Source organism: Symsagittifera roscoffensis, chromosome 6 (assembly GCF_963678635.1).
Source record: "Symsagittifera roscoffensis chromosome 6, txSymRosc1.1, whole genome shotgun sequence".
In the NCBI taxonomy this organism is placed as follows: Eukaryota; Metazoa; Xenacoelomorpha; order Acoela; family Convolutidae; genus Symsagittifera; species Symsagittifera roscoffensis.
In genome coordinates, this window is record NC_087067.1 from 921,627 (window position 1) to 942,061 (window position 20,435).

Sequence of the window (20,435 nt, forward strand, 5' to 3'; positions counted from 1 at the left end):
ACTCTATATGTTGTCGGAAATTGAATCTCTGGAGGGCATGGCGTCCCTAAGTCTGATAATCTGTAACAAAATAAAATTAATATTAATTTAATTCAAAACGCCCATTTGCCAGTCTCTTCTAGACAAATGTTTATTAATACGCGTAAAAGTTTATTCGCCGAGAAGTAGTTTCATGCTAGTTTATCAAGTCCATCCATAAAATATCAATAACTAGTTTTAAAGAGTTACCTAATTATTCCGGGTCTAAAACCAGTTTTTCTCGTCCGTAAAAATTCTTACGGCGTATAAACTGGCTCATGTGATGGACTAAAAATTTTGATGATGTCATTTGAAACCTTCTAAGAAGCCTGATTTTGGAAATCCTGATTTTTTTCTTCCAACCAATCGAAAAATGGGGAGGAACTTTGTATTCGGTTGTGTTTTAGTTTTTCTTTTTTTTCTTTTGTTTTCGACGCAAAATGAGCTTCCACAAATAATCATGGGACAGAGTTAAATGATATGTTAAAACCCTTTCAGTCTTGATTCAAATGACATTTAAAAATTTCAGATATGATTTCCCAGTGTCGAGAGAAACCGGTTTGAAATTTTCGATTTTTCGTCTAAATTCGAATGAATAAAGCGAACGAGCACGCTTTTTTCTGCTTAATTTAAGCCATTTGCAATAGCTTTTTTATGCGTAATTGTAAGTATACTCGTGTAAAATTAGTTTTTGTAGATTTTTAATGCAATTTTGGGATCAAAAATTCAAAAAACCTAGACAACTTTTTTGTTTTTCTAGTCATTTTTCTTTAAATGTCGAATGTGCCTAAGCTGTAGTTTTTCATTCGGAGTCTTTAATCACTCCATGCCGAAAAAGTGACATTAATTTGAAAAAAGTTGTTGTTCGTTTTTTCTAAGACTATGGTCGGAACATTCTTTGCTACTTGCACAATAACCGGCTATCCTTGTTTGTAAGTTTGCCGCTTGTTGCAGTTCTTATATCTTTGACAAAAAATTTTTCAGAGGCAGAATAGTCGGTTAAAATGCTAAAACAATTAATTAAGAGTAGATGAACGTGGTTCAGACTCTTACATATGTCGTGTTAATTTTCTAATTTTTTTTAAAGGAAAAGTTAACATTTGTTCACGCTCACATTTGATTTTTTTTTTGCGTTAAGACTGTTTTTTTACGTTAAGTTCATTTCCTTTGTTAAAAGTAAGGCAAACACACAGTTAATGACTTCTTGTTCAAAAAATATACTTTAATTTCCCAGCGGAGTAAAATTTTATCTAGTAATATAGTTTTCTCAAATTTCATCTGAAAAGGGTCAATATCAATGCTCTTGAGTTTCAAAGAGCTCCAAGGCTATAAATGTACATTTTTTGTAGTTCGAAAGTTTTTCTGTTCCTTGCGTTCATTGACTCTGTCAAATTTCTGTTGGCTATGTTTGATATAATCACAAAGTGTCAGTGATCGTAGTGAAGACACTCATATGGGTCGCGTGTATTTTCTCTTCAGTTTCAGGAAAGGAAATTGTCAAAAAAAGTTCATTTTGATTTTGTTGTTAGAACTTATTCTGCTATCTTTTAAAGCAGCATGTGTAATATCCGCCTAATTAAGTGCATTACTGTCCACTTGATTCAATAAATAGCAATAATCTGAAAGTTTGATTGTGTGAAATTCGAAATTCTTAGGCGTCAGACCTCTAGCGGTGTCTTTGCATTCAATGAAGAGGCTGTTTGTGATTCGATACCTTTTTTCAGCGAAGGTCACTTTTTCAAGGCTTCATTTTCAAGACAGCTTTTTCTTGAACTTTTGTTCATTCTTTTTTTATTGTTAGCGGAGTGTAGCTTTGCTTCTGTGCTTCAATGAAGTTATTTGAAATAATGAGCTCTCGATGGAAAAACTTTATACCTAATTAATTGAAAAGATGTTCAAAAGGACCGTCTTTTGGAAGTAAGCAGTTTAAATAGTAAAATCAAAAGTTTGCGCTTATTATCTTGTCCATAATTTAATTGTCAGTGCTAAATTGACTTCAGCTAACGTCAAATGCGCATTTTGACCTGTTGATACTTTCTTAGCCAATGAAATCTCATACTTTCTTAACCAATGAAATCTCACGTCAAATGCGCATTTTGACCTGTTGATACTTTCTTAGCCAATGAAATCTCATACTTTCTTAGCCAATGAAATCTCACGTCAAATGCGCATTTTGACCTGTTGATACTTTCTTAGCCAATGAAATCTCATACTTTCTTAGCCAATGAAATCTCACGTCAAATGCGCATTTTGACCTGTTGATACTTTCTTAGCCAATGAAATCTCATACTTTCTTAGCCAATGAAATCTCACTTCAAATGCGCATTTTGACCTGTTGATACTTTCTTAGCCAATGAAATCTCATACTTTCTTAGCCAATGAAATCTCACGTCAAATGCGCATTTTGACCTGTTGATACTTTCTTAGCCAATGAAATCTCATACTTTCTTAACCAATGAAATCTCACGTCAAATGCGCATTTTGACCTGTTGATACTTTCTTAGCCAATGAAATCTCATACTTTCTTAGCCAATGAAATCTCACGTCAAATGCGCATTTTGACCTGTTGATACTTTCTTAGCCAATGAAATCTCATACTTTCTTAGCCAATGAAATCTCACGTCAAATGCGCATTTTGACCTGTTGATACTTTCTTAGCCAATGAAATCTCATACTTTCTTAGCCAATGAAATCTCACGTCAAATGCGCATTTTGACCTGTTGATACTTTCTTAGCCAATGAAATCTCATACTTTCTTAACCAATGAAATCTCACGTCAAATGCGCATTTTGACCTGTTGATACTTTCTTAGCCAATGAAATCTCATACTTTCTTAGCCAATGAAATCTCACGTCAAATGCGCATTTTGACCTGTTGATACTTTCTTAGCCAATGAAATCTCATACTTTCTTAGCCAATGAAATCTCACGTCAATTGCGAATTTTGACCTGTTGATACTTTCTTAGCCAATGAAATCTCATACTTTCTTAGCCAATGAAATCTCACGTCAAATGCGCATTTTGACCTGTTGATACTTTCTTAGCCAATGAAATCTCATACTTTCTTATCCAATGAAATCTCACGTCAAATGCGCATTTTGACCTGTTGATACTTTCTTAGCCAATGAAATCTCATACTTTCTTAGCCAATGAAATCTCACGTCAAATGCGCATTTTGACCTGTTGATACTTTCTTAGCCAATGAAATCTCATACTTTCTTAGCCAATGAAATCTCACGTCAAGTGCGCATTTTGACCTGTTGATACTTTCTTAGCCAATGAAATCTCATACTTTCTTAACCAATGAAATCTCACGTCAAATGCGCATTTTGACCTGTTGATACTTTCTTAGCCAATGAAATCTCATACTTTCTTAGCCAATGAAATCTCACGTCAAATGCGCATTTTGACCTGTTGATACTTTCTTAGCCAATGAAATCTCATACTTTCTTAGCCAATGAAATCTCACGTCAAATGCGCATTTTGACCTGTTGATACTTTCTTAGCCAATGAAATCTCATACTTTCTTAGCCAATGAAATCTCACGTCAAGTGCGCATTTTGACCTGTTGATACTTTCTTAGCCAATGAAATCTCATACTTTCTTAACCAATGAAATCTCACGTCAAATGCGCATTTTGACCTGTTGATACTTTCTTAGCCAATGAAATCTCATACTTTCTTAGCCAATGAAATCTCACGTCAAATGCGCATTTTGACCTGTTGATACTTTCTTAGCCAATGAAATCTCATACTTTCTTAGCCAATGAAATCTCACGTCAAGTGCGCATTTGGACCTGTTGATACTTTCTTAGCCAATGAAATCTCATACTTTCTTAACCAATGAAATCTCACGTCAAATGCGCATTTTGACCTGTTGATACTTTCTTAGCCAATGAAATCTCATACTTTCTTAGCCAATGAAATCTCACGTCAAATGCGCATTTTGACCTGTTGATACTTTCTTAGCCAATGAAATCTCATACTTTCTTAGCCAATGAAATCTCACGTCAAATGCGCATTTTGACCTGTTGATACTTTCTTAGCCAATGAAATCTCATACTTTCTTAGCCAATGAAATCTCACGTCAAATGCGCATTTTGACCTGTTGATACTTTCTTAGCCAATGAAATCTCACGTCAAATGCGCATTTTGACCTGTTGATACTTTCTTAGCCAATGAAATCTCATACTTTCTTAGCCAATGAAATCTCACGTCAAATGCGCATTTTGACCTGTTGATACTTTCTTAGCCAATGAAATCTCATACTTTCTTAGCCAATGAAATCTCACGTCAAATGCGCATTTTGACCTGTTGATACTTTCTTAGCCAATGAAATCTCATACTTTCTTAGCCAATGAAATCTCACGTCAAATGCGCATTTTGACCTGTTGATACTTTCTTAGCCAATGAAATCTCATACTTTCTTAGCCAATGAAATCTCACGTCAAATGCGCATTTTGACCTGTTGATACTTTCTTAGCCAATGAAATCTCATACTTTCTTAGCCAATGAAATCTCACGTCAAGTGCGCATTTTGACCTGTTGATACTTTCTTAGCCAATGAAATCTCATACTTTCTTAACCAATGAAATCTCACGTCAAATGCGCATTTTGACCTGTTGATACTTTCTTAGCCAATGAAATCTCATACTTTCTTAGCCAATGAAATCTCACGTCAAATGCGCATTTTGACCTGTTGATACTTTCTTAGCCAATGAAATCTCATACTTTCTTAGCCAATGAAATCTCACGTCAAATGCGCATTTTGACCTGTTGATACTTTCTTAGCCAATGAAATCTCATACTTTCTTAGCCAATGAAATCTCACGTCAAGTGCGCATTTTGACCTGTTGATACTTTCTTAGCCAATGAAATCTCATACTTTCTTAACCAATGAAATCTCACGTCAAATGCGCATTTTGACCTGTTGATACTTTCTTAGCCAATGAAATCTCATACTTTCTTAGCCAATGAAATCTCACGTCAAATGCGCATTTTGACCTGTTGATACTTTGTTAGCCAATGAAATCTCACATTCTTGCCAATTTAATTTTTCTTCTAATTTTTCAGCCCTTTTACAAAAGTGAAAACAACAGTGTATTATGAAACAAAAGTTCAAATGGTGCGAAAAAACGCGATAGACTTCGTTTTAGAAGGAAATTTTAATTTAAACTATTCCCAGTTGAATAAAAAAATTACTTCTTGATTTGGTGTGCTCAAATTCGGTTAATATAGAAGTGTCAGTTATAAAGTATTTTTGAAATACAGTTTTACTTAGAACATTTAAAAACTCAAGGTTTGAAATTTTTTCAAATAGAAATTGATCGTTTTTCTCGAGTATATTGGCACTTTTCTAAATGTCTGTTGGCTGTGTAGCACCTTCGGTTTCTGGTATTTTTCGCGGAAAATCATGAACCACAAATTAAAATTGGATGCAGTGTTGCGAGTAACTTTTTCCATTTTTTTACCCTTGCGATAAGCAAGGTTATTGGAATCGACTAGTAGACTTTTTTCTCGTAAATAAATAAGTTAAAATGGTAAATTCAGGTTCAGTTCATAATGAATTTAGTTTTTTTTGCGTCTCGGGCACACTTGTTCTGGAGGTAACTAATGCGCCTGGGTCGGCAAAGGTCCTGGGTTCGAATCTGACCAGGACTTGTTTTTTTTTCGAAACGGGAAATTCTCCGTTTCAAAAAAATGTCAGCTTATTGATTGTCTGCTTAGGTTTTTTCGGCTTAGTTGCCACATCTTAGAATTTTTTGCTGTATGCAGTTTTCATTGCAGCTGTTTTTTAGAATACGCCTGGGTTGACAAAGAACCCGGGTTCGAATCTGACCAGGATCTGCTTTTTTTTCCAATCGGGAAATTTTCCGTTTCAAAAAATGTCGGCTTTTATTTGTCTGCTTGTTTTGTCAGCTTAGTTGCCACATCTTAGATTTTTTTGATGTATGGACTTTTAATTTTAGTTGTTTTTTAGAATACGCCTGGATCGCAAAGATCCTGGGTTCAAATTTGACCGGGACCTTTTTTTCAAACGGGAGTTCTCCGTTTCAAAAAACAATTCGGCTTATAATTTGTCTGTTAATGTTTTGCCGAATTAATTGCCACATCTTATAATTTTTTGCTGTGTGCAGTTTTCGTTGTAGAATTGTTATTTCTTCTTTTTAAATTTTATTTTTAAGTGTTTTGATTTACCTTTGACTTCGTATACTTTCTTTTTTTTGTTTCTTTTTTTTTGGCTTAAAAGCTTTATTCTGCCCATTTGATTTCGTCCTATTCGAGTCATTTCAACGGAAGTATTTTTTAATGCTCATCTCTGAATCGCACACAATGCTGAAAATCTTCATAGAAATTAAAGTTCAAGTTTTTCATCACAACATTTTTTCGGCTTGATAGGTTTCGGCCTAGCCTAGATATATCGGTCTCATAGTGCGTCTTTTGATGAACGATGCTTTTTTGTATTTTGAGGGTGAGGGTGACTTAATAATTTGTTATAAGTCTTAAAATGTTTTGGTTTTTTTTCTTGGGCTTTATAGGTTTGGACTTTTATTTTATCGGCTTAGTGGCCTCATATTGTTTGATTTGAAGAGCAATTAAAGTTTTTTGAGGGTTTGTGTTTTGAGGGCGAGGGCGAATTATTAACTTATATATGCTCTTTCTGAGTTCAATTGAAATTCATCTGCTGAAAGTTACGTAATTAGCACTCTCCAAATACGAACGTCCAAATGGCGCGAAAAAACAGGAAAATTTTCTTGTTTCGAAAACGGAATTTAATTTTTAGATTTCCAGTGGAATAAAAACTTTAGCTATTGATCCAGTTTTCTCTATTTGGGTTAATGTTATCAGAAAAGCGCTAATCATAAATTGTTCTAAAAATTCAAAGAGCTTGAAGGGTATCTATTTTTTTTCTTTGAAATTCGAAAGTTGAGATTTTTTCAACAAAGTCAGTGTTTTTCTGTTTACTTGCGTTCATTACACTTTTTCAAATGTCATTTAGTTAAATTTGAGTTTTATTCAGGTTATAGGTTTTCTGGCAAGGTATTTTCGTCTCTGTTACCGCTGGATACAAATTTCTTCCAAAGCTTATTTCACATTCTTTTGTCTTGGTCTATTTTGGTTTGAAAACTAGCTTTATTCATTTTGATAGATCTAGTTTTTGCGCTATTTTGGATTTTTTTCCCTGTTTTATATTGCAAGTGATGCAAAACTCTGCTTCTCCTCTCCGTAGAAAACTGTTACTGCCTAGGAAGCGCTAAATGAAGCATCCAAAACAAAATTAGTTTTTGGTAAAACCAAGTTTTCTGAACCTACAGAACCAATTTTTATATAACAAGCCTTACTCGATTGCGTTAGTAGCTCGAATTTAGACTAAATTGCAAACCAGTTTTTTTTTGACACCGAGACAAATCAGTGGAAGTTTTTACGGTCGCTCGAATCACGGCCAAAAGGGCTGTAATATGATATATCACTCGACCTATTCCGATGATTATTTGTGGTGCTTAATTTTTCGTGAAGAACAAAAAAAACAAAGGACCCGAATTTAAAGTTGTTCCCCATTTTCAATGGCCAGAATAATTTTCAGGTTAATTTACGCGGTGGAATGGATGAGAGACTGAACTTCTCATCTAGCTCTTTGTATTTTTGTGACCATTTGAAGAATGGGAAGGAACTTTGTATTCGAGTGTATTGTAGTTTTTTCTTTTTTTGTTTTCTACGCAAAATCAGCTACCACAAGTAATCGTCGGAGAGAGTTTACTGATATATCATATTAAAGCCCTTATAGTCGTGATTCGAAAAAAAATTCAAAAAAATTTCCTGTGTCGAGAAAGGCCGGTTTGATATTTTTGGTTTTTCGTCTTAATTCGAGCGAGTAAAGCGAGCAAGCAGGCTAACAGTATAACAGCTGGCTTTTGTAACATTTTTTTGTTTCCGTATTTTTAGTCATTTTTCTACAAAAAATGTTTTGAAACTGGTCTATTCGACCATGACTATCGAAAACGCCTATTTTTTTTCGTTCAGATCTTTTTATTACACAACAAAAAAGTAACACTCATTTGGAAAAAAATGTTTTTTTTTGTGAAACTTTCAGTGCTACTTGCACAGTAACCGGCTATCCTTGTTTTTTTAAAGTTTTTGCTATTATTGCCTGTCTTTTTTTTCGTTTTCAACGTTTTTTTTTTTCAAAACAGGTTTTTTGAGGTCTGCATATTTTTTGCTATTTGGAAAGCAACTGGTTATCACTTTTTAATTTCAGAGTTATCACGGCTTCATTTACGGGCATCATTTTCTTTAAAAAATTATATTCATTTTACAATTTTAAGTTTGTGGAATTGTTGAATTTACAAATGTTTACTGTTTAAGGTCTTGATCTCGGATCCTGTGATTTTTCGTTGATTTTAGTTTGATTTCCTTGCTTTTGTACACGGTGGCACTTCTGTCAAAAGAATGTGAGCAGTAGTTTAGAATTAAATATGGGATATTTTAAGAAAGAAAAAGAAACCTAAATGGACATTTAAATATTACGAAAAGTCGATGGCCAACATATTTGCAAAGTTTATTTGTTTTAGTACAAAACTAGTTTTTATAATCATCTTTCCATCGTCTATTTGTAAATTATTTCTCATTTGTCTGTCATTTTGTTCGTTTAACATTTTTGGCCGATTGGGTTAGTGGTTCTCTGAGCCGAGCAACTCAAAAGCGACTGTTTCATTTTTGTATCTGTGGCAGAAGTGGAGCTTGCCGAATTGTTAGTCGTTGAGTAGCCGTGACTTGCTGTCGTTTGATTCGGATTTGTCGTGTTTGAAGATGTCGTGTTGGAGGAAAATACGGAGTCGTTGCAATCTGAAAAAATGTCGACCAATTCGGGTAAGTGGTCCAGTTTCTCGATGCCCAGTTCCTGTATCAGGTTTTCAAGCATCTCCTCAGTGCTGGTTCGGATGCTGTTGTTGTTGTTGTTGTTGTTGTTGCTCGGCATTAGTCTGCTAAGCGGGTTCTGAGAATTGTTGTTGTTGTTGTTGCTGGTGTTGTTCATGCCACAGACGTTGCTGCTCTCGCCTACTGAGTCTCCCATTCCACTGTCGGGACTGCTGTGAGTGTCGGTGTTGCTGCTACTACACGTACTGTCTTTTCGACTGTTGTCGTTTAGCTGAGAAAGTGTAAGTGTGCTGTACGAAGTACTACTCGGACCCCCAGTGGACATGGGATTTCGAATGCTGGTGGCGTTGTTGGTCGTGCAGTTAAAGCTCATAGGATTAGTCGCATCGATGTTCGTCGATGAGGACAGTCGGCAGATCTTACTGGGTTCTCCCGAAATATCATCTGTCGCGTTGTTAGACGAGGGTTTGTTGGGGTCGTTTGGATTGTTGCAGTCGTTGTTGAATGACGAGGTGGAGCTCGACCGTCGCTTTAGTGAAGCAGACGACGAATGTTTGCGTTGATGGATTGGACTAGGAGTGGCGCGAGAAGAGGAGGAATTGTTGTTCGGATGCTGTGCTGGATTGTTCATCGGATGTTGGTTCGATATGGGACTGGCGCTCGGAGGCGTCGCCGTCTGTCTTTTGCTCGCTGACGTCATCAGAGGGTTCATGGACCCCATGTTTTGACCATGCATACCTAATTGGTTGGGTTGGACTTGAGGTGAAACTGGCATCACTTCATGACTCGCAGGAACTGAATGAGGCGCTCCGATCATCGTCATTGAAGCTGTCATTTGCTGTTGAGCAGAAGCAGGCGAGGGCATAGGTCCATTGATGCTGTTTGGTCCACCCATCGAACTATTTTGCTGATCTTTCATTGTTAGTCGGCCATTAGGCCCCATTGGCATAGGACCTTGGGGGTAGTTTGGGTTCATCATCATACCTTGGCTCGTATCGCTACCGAGGTTTGCTGGTGGTGTGATAGCCTGTCGCATTGCCATTTGTTGCGAAACCCGTTGTTGCTGCTGCTGTTGCTGGAAATGTTGTTGTTGTTGTTGTAAAGCAATCAGTTTTTGCTGTTGTTGTTGTCGGTTCAGCATGTTGGCGTTCATATTGGCGGTTGAGACGCCGTTCTGCGCGGCTGCTGCTGCTGCCATTGATGCTGACTGCTGCATGCTCAGAGATTGCTGTTGTTGAGTTGACATGGAATGACTGCTATTGGGAACCATGCCTTGAAACATGTGCTGTGTCTGCATGGACTGCTGCTGCTGCTGAGGATTCATATGAACTTGTCCCGGTGGATACATGTTCGGGTTCATTCCGTTTTGAGGTTGTCCCCCGACTCTATTCATTCCATTGGGGGGACCTCCGTTCATGGAATTCATCACTCGATTCTGCTGTGCTGCGGCTGCTGCTGCCATTTCTTGACTCATCATCATCTGGTTGCCCATCATCTGTTTGGGCATCCCCCGTTGCTGAGAAGCGCCTCCCATTGCCCCCATTGGGAACTGTTGCTGGTACATTCCGTGGGGACTGTATGGCACTGTGTTGTTGTTGCTATACATGGCAATCTGTTGTGCACTCATTGGTCCGTTTCCCATCATCATTGCAGCATTGTGAGGGTTCCCGTTCATGCCCGCTGGCATCATAGGGCCTGCAGCGTATTTGGCGTTCGGATTGACAGCGTGACCTTTCATCATGGCCATGTTTGCAGGGTGTCCGGCTGGGTACATGGCTCCATTTGGAGGCACCTGGCGAGTCATGTGCATGGGTAGGGATCCGGGAGGTCCTGAGGTCATCATATGGCCATTGGACATGCCAGTTGGGATCACAGTGGCATTGGGAGTTTGTTGGACGGACATGTGAGACGGATTGGAAGTGGAGGATCCCCCGTTGAATGATGTGACTACTACACCTCCGGGGTTCCCGCCCTGAGACATTGCTACCGAGGAGTCCATCATGTTAGGCTGGCCCATAGCTTGCATCTGCATGTTAGGGTTCCCTGGGTATCCTTGCATGTATGATGGAGCTGTGGCTGGGTTCATCATTTCGATCCCAATCCCGATTCAATTTGATTCTGATATTCCAATAAGTGAGTTAATAAGTGGTTTGCTCCTGAAGATGATTCTTGTTAATAACAGTGGCTTGAGATCAAGTTGTCACGTGGTTTTTCTGTTCCGCTGTCGAAGTCATTCGTAGATTTTTTGTCAGTTGTGAATCAAAATCTGAAATACAAAGTGGATTTTAATTTTAGAATCTGATAATCCTGGTCAAGTTATTTTGTAAAATTCAAAAATTTAAAATTGAAGTGACAAATTAGTTGGTGGATTGAATTGGAAGTCTCGAAACGCGATAACTTACCTTTGAGTTGTTACACATGGATAGAAGCTGCAAAGTTTTATGATTTTCATGACTTATAGTAACTGACTTTTGAGTGGCTTTCTGCCTTGAATAAATTTGATTTGTGAAATTCAGGTTGGTTTGTGTAATTAATTGAGTGGGTGATAAAAGGTGCAAAAAAGAGAGGAGAACACTAAATAGATAGGCAATTATTGAGGACTATAAAATAGTATGATTTAGTAATGATTCGATCGATGATTTGATTCGATCTGTTCTCAATTGAACAATTCTGTTTAATATGCTCTATGAGAGAATTCTATGTGCTCAATTCATTCTATTGCTAAGTCTACTTTTTGTAATCTGTATCGTTTCTATCACAGTAATAAAGTAATACTAATCTATGATCTGCTGGCTGCTATATTCTGCTAGTTATCTTTATGTACTAACTAATATGTCGAGAAAAGACTCAAGAGTAAGAGAGATTGTATGTTCTGTTTAGTACACAATTAGTAAGTGAGTTCTGTGTTGTGTTGTGTGGTGAATGGTGTTTAACTATGTAGAAATATGTTTGTTTGTTCAGCTCTATTTTAGCCATAGGCCTACCAATGCCCACAACTTCCAACCACAATTTATGCCTCAATTACACTTTAAACAACACGATGCTTTCTTGATCACTCAATAATGTCCTAGTGTTTTGTGCATGACTTTTTCACTTTATATTATGGAAGTTTGGTGGAGTGGAATAATAATGCAAGTGTTATACCATTGCATGTTCTAGGAGCTAGGAGAATCTTAGGAGTTGACATGGTTGCACGGGATCCTTGGGTATCTAAATTCAGACAACTATGATCAGGAAATGGTGGCCATCAAATCATAATGACCATCAATCAAATCAACCCTAAGTGCAGTCATGTACATGTAACTGTAGTATGCAGACAGATTAAGAGTAGAATTGATTTGATTTTAGCTGAGGATTAGTTCACATTCAAACAGACTAGACCATTACGCACCTTAAAAATTTAGCTCAACTTGGATTTGTTTAAAACTCAAGTGATAGACAAGATATCTCATGTACGATGGATGCGTCAGTGCAACTAGCATAGCATAGTAGTATATATTCTCTTCAGTATGACATGTAAATTATTTCCTGAACAGACCATTTGATTCAATTAAGGCAAGTCTGAACTGATATTGGTATTGGTACTCTAAATATACTAGTTTTTTTCGATGCTTCTCTTCAACTAGAAAATGACCTTTTCAGTTGACCTCGTCTTATTTCATTTGAACATTCGAAAGGTCTGCTCCTGTTTTTTGAGTTATGTTAGCAGGATTGCCTAAAAAAATGCCAGGTGCAGATAATAATCTAAAAGGAAAGAAAAGAACCCTCACAAAATTTGATCAGATCCAATTAATGTGTGATTCCATATTCAATTTTTATTTTCAAGTTCGTCAGTTTTTGATAGTTTTTCTGCAAAAAATGGATAGAAAACACAACTGATTTGTAGGTTTCCCCCTCTAATAAAAATGATCGTTTCTTCTCATTGTCCGTTTAAGTAACTTTCACTAATAAAAACTAATAAAACTAAGGCCCATCTGAGCAATCCCTCCCTTCAATAGACCAAGTGAACAATCACCCCTAAAGTGAAATCAAAAATTCAATCAGTAAGGCCTGCATGTACTATGCTCAAATCTGATTAGCTAAAAAATAATACTTTTAACCTAATGGAAGAGCTGATCCCTATTTGCATGTATTTCTTGAAAATTTTAAAGCGTTCATGTAGTTCTTAAGCAGGGGCACAACAGCGGTTTGCCATGATGAGCTGTAAAGCCTGTCTGTTGGTCCTTTCCCTCGTGGATAAATGGTCTTGAAAATATTTTTATGTAGTTCATTTGGTCGAAATTAATTAAGGTTTATCAAACTGTTTTTTTTGTGTGAGTGTGCGGTTTCAGAACCATTTCTTACAGCTGAGCTGACTGATTCAACCTAGCCTGCAAAATAGGATGAAGAATCGGATAAATAGGATGATGTAAATACAGCATGTCTGCTAAGTTTCTTTTCTGATCTGTCGATAACGACCCGAAATGAGAAAGAAGAACTGTTTGCTCGGTTAAGTTAATCGAACGATGCTCATTGTCAGTTCAGTTGATGTTTGATTAGCAGAGAGAAATCCCAAAAACACCAAGAGCAGAGATTACCAATGCAAACATACGATTCGCTTATGCTTGTAATGCATTTGAATCTACCAATCAATGGTTTTGCTTGTTTTACTCCATATCTTGCAAACTTTTGTTCATTCACAGGGGAAACTCTCCACTTGCGATATCTGAACTGTTTTCATAGTGTTTTTTTTTTTTGATAGATCATTTAGTTTTTTCAAAATGACGATTTGATATAAATTAATTATCTATGAAAATGCTTTTTTGCCAGAAGAGACGTTTTTTTCTCGCTGTTGTTTGATGAGAATATTTATTTTTAGTGAAGTCCCAAAAATTCTCTGTCAGTGGTGGTACAAAATCAGAACACAAAAACTGTACCATCATTTTTAAAATAAAAATTGATTGACTTACATTTTTTTTGAATAGACGTGTCTTTATTTAGTTGTTACCAAATAATGTGATGATGCGTACGGTTAAAAACCCAGATAAATTGCTCATCGATTATCTGCAGGCGAATAAAAGTGAAGAGGGTTTTAGATGAAACTTGAGATGAGTTTAGTTTAACTAGGGTTGACAGCTGAGTTGAATGAAATGGACCCAGTTGAGAATATATGCGTTAAATGGATGTTGACAGAGTTTGGGTGGGTGTTTGTAATTGTAATTTGCCAAACATGGCCTAAGTGTCAGCCTAAAAGTGTGGTTTGGAGTTGCTGTTGGAATTAATGTTGGTTATGGTAGTATTGATTGACTGACTGCTAGCTAGTTTAAGTTGAAACAAACTAACCCTCAGCCAGTTATAACTATTATTACTATCACTCGCATTGCGAATGGTGTGGTAACTACTATCAAGGCTGTAAGAGCAAGAGGTTTTTGCTATTCAATTGGTATCGACTGTTAGCTGAATGGTTAGTTAGTTAGTTAGTAGTCCTGCTTGTTGTCTTGTGTTCATTCGTTTGTTCAACAGTCGAGTGCTTGTGGTGTCATAAAGTAAAGTTCGTGTCTGTCTGCTGCGCTCATATATTATCAGGTCATTACGTGTTGTTCACTTGACAAAGTTTGAGACAAGCGAATTAAATAGGGAATGAAATTTGAATTGAATTGAGGATTGTAGTTCAATTGAATTTTGGTTTGGTGTTGTGTTTACCCAGAATGTGTGGACTTGAAATGGTGCTTCAAGTTAAGTTAAAGTAAAGATAGATTATAAGTTGGTAATAAATAGTAAAGAAGTGTTGGTGTTAATAAAAGTGTTGATAAAAGAAGTGTTGGGTGCAAGTGTGCTTAATGTTTGATCATTTGATCAAATTTAGTGTGGGCGACTAAGTATAGTGTCGATATGTACTGATTCGCGATGGCATCGGTTTATTCGTTTCTAGTTAGACTGCTCCTATATTACCATTACGATTACTTTCTTAGTCTAACTACTAGTACCATATTTCTCATTTTAGCTGCCGCCGCCGCCACCACTACAACCTATTCACTAGAACTATTTACACTTATACTTCTAAACTTTTCTACCATATTCGTTGTACTTGCGACTTGCCACTTATACCATTGCTCCTCTGGTATTTAGTTGGTCTGAATTGAAATAAATACTTAACTTAAGTGGCCTGCTACTGCTGCTCCTAAATGTTACAGCATGTCTGTTTGAATGGTCATTATTGTATGGTATATTTGGAATCTGCCTTATAACTGGTTATGGATTTATAACTTCTAGACAGTCGTTGTCGGTAGCCTTTATTCAAATTAAATTCCCAAATAAAATTACAATCCGCTAAAAAGAGACGACATACAAGGGTTGGTGTTATGGTGTCGGTTGGTGTAAATAGTAGTGAGTGTAGTAATAAGTTATGATCAGTCTAACTATAACTGGTGTGGGTGCAGTAAATCGATGTGTCAGTAAATTACCGTATCATTAAATCGAATTATGAAACTATTACGTAACGGTTGCCTAATATTAAGTACCGAATGAGCTTAAAAATGCATCAAAGAATTAAATTGAAAGGCTTTTCACGCTTATTGACTGCAAAAAAAATCAGTTCTTAAGTTTATTTACAACATTGTTGCGCATGATTTCTGGCAAGTTTAGGGTCAACTAATAATAAACGTTATTAGTTTGAAAAATGCATTATCGGTTTAATGAACACTTTTTTTCATTTTTTGGTTTACTGATCAGGTAAATTAGTTTTTTCGGCTTAATGATCTGGTCTGCCGGTTTTCGGGTTGCTGATACATCGGTTTACTGACACACCACCCAATAACTTATAGGCTGTTGCGGAAGCCGAGGTTTTGAGTATGTGACTGGAATAAAAATCACTTGTCTCTATTTTGATCGTTTTCAGCAGCCTCGGGTGAAATTAACCACGTGGTTCGTTGATTTGTATGGTGTGTGTGTGTGTTTTTATGCAGATGTGTATTGACCCACAATTACAGACGTGTGCTGCGAACTAATTCCTATAATCCCCCAGAATTCAAGTCAATCATTTACTATACAAACAGTAACTTAGCACCCACCATTCTGCAATTCCCCGAAAAAAGAAAACACCAAGAATGATATTTTCCGGAACTGACCTATAATCTGATTCGGGAAGATTTGCAATATATGTACAAATTGTGTTATACATTAATTCATTTGCACTTCAATTCGCGTGGTGTGTTATAGTGTTAATGTTTTTGTCGAGTATTGTGTGTTATTGTAATTCGGGCTCAAACAATCTGTAGTGTAGTTTGTATTCCTACTCCCGATCCTATTTTGCCCTTTCCCCGCTATGACTGTCTATAACAAACTAAGTGTTGTTCTAGTTATCAATCAATAAGGCAAATATAATTTACCAAGTGTTAACTTTTGGAGCTTTTGGGACCTTTAATTCCTGTAGCTTGTCTTGGTTGTCGCTTGGTAGGTGAGAAGTAATTTCGGTTGATTTATATGGAAGCTAGTTTGTATACTTCGTCTGCTTCAAATACCACACAATCAAGCAACCCTGCCAACAATTGCAAACAGAAAAAGTCGGGCAATGTTGGTGGTATCGGAAGATTGTAATAAAAACAGCTTTAATAAATTAAATGAACCAAATCACAAAATTGTATTTGTATATACTTAGCTTATTTAAACCTGGAGTGTATGTATGCAATTCTCTCCGAGGAAGTGCAATAGTTTCATATGTTCTCACCTTATTCTAGATTCTCCTAAGACGGAAGTAAGATACTAATCAACCAAAAGAGATAATGAAATTTCAGTCTCATTGGAATAACTTGACAAGAGGCAATGCTTTCAACACCATTGCAATCATTGCTATAGTTATGGGACCAAAAATGAAAGATCGCATCGAGTTATTTATCTATTTATATTGAACTAGGTCTTATATTCAAATATTATAATGAATGAGTTAAGTATAACTAACCACTGCTATTATCATGTCATGACGGCCATTAGAACTATGTACAAATAAGTATGACGAAAACATGTAAACCAAATATTTCATTAATCGAAATCAGTGTTCTGATTCTATGGAAATATGAAAGAAGTACTTACTTCTTATGCAACATATCGATTATACCACTGTAGGTGTGCATTTAAGGCCAATAATTGTTTTATGATTGCTGTTTCAATAATTAAACGTGTGGCCTACTATACGAGAGATAAGTGAACACTTGTCATAAAATCGATTTGTTTAGTATTCAGCTTCATGTGTAATCTCAATGCGTCAAAGAGCTACACATCATCTAACCAACGATATGTTGATCTTAAAAATTGTCTAAAAAGAGTCCAAATAAAGTAAATAACAAGCATTGCGGCAAGAAAAAACTGCACTTGTTGCAATGGCGTCTTGTCCTTGCCGCTCATAATTTCGTAAATATTTGGGACGATTTTTCACCGACAGGTTTTTCGGATCTACTTAACAATCGCCCCCTTTGGTTTCCACTTAAGAATTGCCGCCCCTATTAATAAAAGCAGTAAATTAGGACAGCTTTTTATTGAGAATTATAATTTTGCTGCAATCTGATTGGTCGAAAATGCGTTATTTTAATCTACTTAACAATTGACCCCCCCTTTCTTGCCTTTTCTTGTTCTATTTACGTGGACAGAAGTTTTTTTCGATTCAAAAGGTTCAATTATCTGTTGTCAGTCTACATTGGCACGGATCGGGCAGTATGGCCATGGTTTTGGTTAGTCATCGAAATGATTTTTTTAAATGTATCTTTTGGAATTGTTAGCGGCTTCGCTTGCTTCTTAACTCGCTAGTATTTTGTTTTCTGCTGTGGTGTAAATTTTGTTCTGGTTAGTACCAAAGGTGTTCAATTGTTTTGTTTTCACACGAGCGATGCTCGCTTCTCAAGGTGTGAATGAAGAGAAGATGACATGTTTATTTTAGTGCATATTACCACCTGTTGTTTGTCTTAATGTCCACTGACGTCTGTAATTCAAATGGAGACTTCACATATTTTGTAAGATCTAGAGGCAGGGGCGGATCTAGAATTTTCTCGGGGGGGGGGGGATTTAGAATTTTCTCGAGGGGGGTGGTTTTTCAAAAAAAAATTTATGTAAGGTCGACCAAATTGAATTTCTGAGCTCTCCCAAATCACTATAAGCCCACTTTAACCAATTGTTCTGCGCCGCGGGCAAATTTTTGAAAAAAAAACAATCCAAAAGCGCGTTTAAAGGCCTTTTTTGGTTTTTAACCAAAAAATAGCTTTTTTGGTGCGAGCTCTCTTTATAAATCAGTATATATTAGCGCCCTTGGCACTTATAAAATTTTAGTGCCAATCAGCCAAATCTTTGGGTCGACAGTGGGTCAAATCCCTAGAAAAGTCAGACTAGCCGATGGTTCGATAATCTTACAAGAAATCAAGAACAAGATTTGCCGACATTAAGACAAGACATCATGTTTTGAGCGAGAGGATTGCACGTTTAGCTAACGGAATATAACACAAGAGGTTCTTGATTCAAGTTGAGATTCTAAACTGTGTTGTTTGCTCTCCAATGGTCTTAATGGTTTGCTGCGTCTGATAATTTTGATTTTTCTTCAGACCAAAGTTTGTCGTGAATTCTGGCTGAAGATCAATAATGCATCTATTTGTTCTGTTAATCAGCACTTATATGGTTTTAACTCTCTCATCCGAGAGATAAACAGTGATTACACTAGCTATGTTACCCTTTCGTTCAGGGTGCTATAATCTACCTATTAAATTAGGTGCTAGATGTTGCTTGCTGTAAACAACTGGTCTAGTCTAACAGATACATTTTCAATTGCATCAGTTCAGAACGCTGACATGCTCAACTTCATGAAAACTCAAGTTCAATTACCCGTAATTTGATCACCACACAATTATCATAGTCTTCTTTTTGTGCTTTTTTTCTGAACATGGTTTTTAAAGGCCTGGCTGTGTTTTTGGTTGAAATCGATTCTAGCCTCAAATTTAATAAACGGAAACTGCTGATAAAATATATTTTTTTGTAGTTTAAAAAAGTGAAATTCAGTTCATATTTATAGCACTTGATATTTGGGCGGATTCGGGCAAAGTGGTTTACCTCAATATGCAAACCTTAACTACATGTGCAAATAAAAATTCCATATTTTATGCACATATTTTTTCGACTCCAGTGTCGACCTAAGTATTATGGGCTTAGTTATGGCCGCGTAAATTGGGTTTGGTTGCTAATTTAACACTGGAATGTGTCTTAAAAGATTTGTTTGCTCAAAAGAGAAACAAGTGGACGCGAACAAGATACGTTTTCGACATAGTTTCTTTTAAACGCATGCTGTGTCTGTCTGTTTCATTTTGTGTCGACCAGTTGTGTTGTATCACTAGTGGTGCTTCGTCTACGTGTTAATTCTGTTTATCTTGAGGATAGTACCTAATTAAATGCTTCTCGAGAATATGTATATTTGAAATATGTATATTTATACCTTTTTAATAATTTTTTAATTTTTTTTTCAATTTGTGATACTTTTTTTGTTTTGTTTCGCAAGTGATGCAAAGAAAAGTTTTATGATCTGACGAAACTATTTCCACAAGCTATGCGGAGAAATATGTCACGACTTATCGGGAATCGAACCGTAGTCCTAAGTTTTCAGTAGATGGGATATAATAAAAACAATTACGTCGATGCACGGTATATGATAATCCTATAAAAATTCAAGTAAACTACTCACTTTTTTACTGCCTTCCATGCGAGAAGTTACGAAATGAAAGAAATTGATATGAAATATATAAATAAACAACGGTCAGATATCAAAGGTTGTCGGTGTCCGCTGAGGTTTTTCTAAACTTTCGGTTTGGTGGTTGAAAACAAATATATATGATTGGTTTTTGAGATGTGGTTTCGGTGATACGAGGACTTGGTTCGTTCGGTCGGCTACTTGGCTTTGGTGAACAATAGAAAAGCTTTGTTGTGCCGATCGATTGATTGGTAGGCGATTGACAAAACGAGAGAAATCAAGAGCTTGCTAGATGTTGTTGTTTATTGTTCAAAACACTTGCATTCGAAGTGTAATCTCATCTAAATCTGAAAATTTACTGCATTAAGCGCACTGGACGGACAACGTCGTAAAAATAAAAATGAAAATACCATCATTGAAAAGCAGAAATTCTCTCGGCTAATTGTGTTCATAAATTTAACTAAACAACCAGAACAACGTATGTTTAAGTGAGAAAAAAAGGTGAAAGCATCGATCAAAAACGACCACAGTTAGTAGTCATAAAATCATTCATCGATGCTTAAACGTTTGTCAAATGATACGCAGGACCAAAGTGACAAAAAAGAGAGAATTAAAAACAGAAAGTGCTGCTGCTTTGCTGCTGCTGATGCATTAATTTTTAATCTTGTGTTGCAGCGTGGCGTTTTGGCGCTTGTTTTGTTAAAACGAATCAAATATTACTGTCTTTGTTTCTTCAGTGAGTCAAAATGCGTCGTTTTGTGACTAAAAAACCGCAAGCTAAGTTTCAGTTTTCTGTCAATTAGTTTATCTGACTTTGGAGCACAAAATCTTCAAGTACATGTTTAC

General features: G+C 36.4%; 1 protein-coding gene across 13 annotated transcripts in view; it reads right to left on the reverse strand.

The window, feature by feature from the left end:
* Positions 1 to 8,482: 8,482 nt before the first annotated feature.
* Positions 8,483 to 20,435, reverse strand: part of LOC134848435 (putative uncharacterized protein DDB_G0293878) — a 69,413-nt gene continuing 57,460 nt past the window's right edge. For 9 of the 13 annotated variants that reach the window (XM_063865887.1, XM_063865882.1, XM_063865891.1 and 6 more), the window contains one exon: positions 8,483 to 11,159. In XM_063865887.1, coding sequence (XP_063721957.1) covers positions 8,664 to 10,982 — 2,319 coding nt within the window. In that variant the 5' untranslated portion in view covers positions 10,983 to 11,159 and the 3' untranslated portion in view covers positions 8,483 to 8,663. Of the gene's footprint in view, positions 11,160 to 11,295; positions 13,154 to 13,842; positions 15,088 to 16,960; positions 17,373 to 19,583; positions 20,151 to 20,435 lie in introns of those variants that run through there. The other 4 variants (XM_063865890.1, XM_063865894.1, XM_063865889.1 and 1 more) reach the window with 4 other exon arrangements.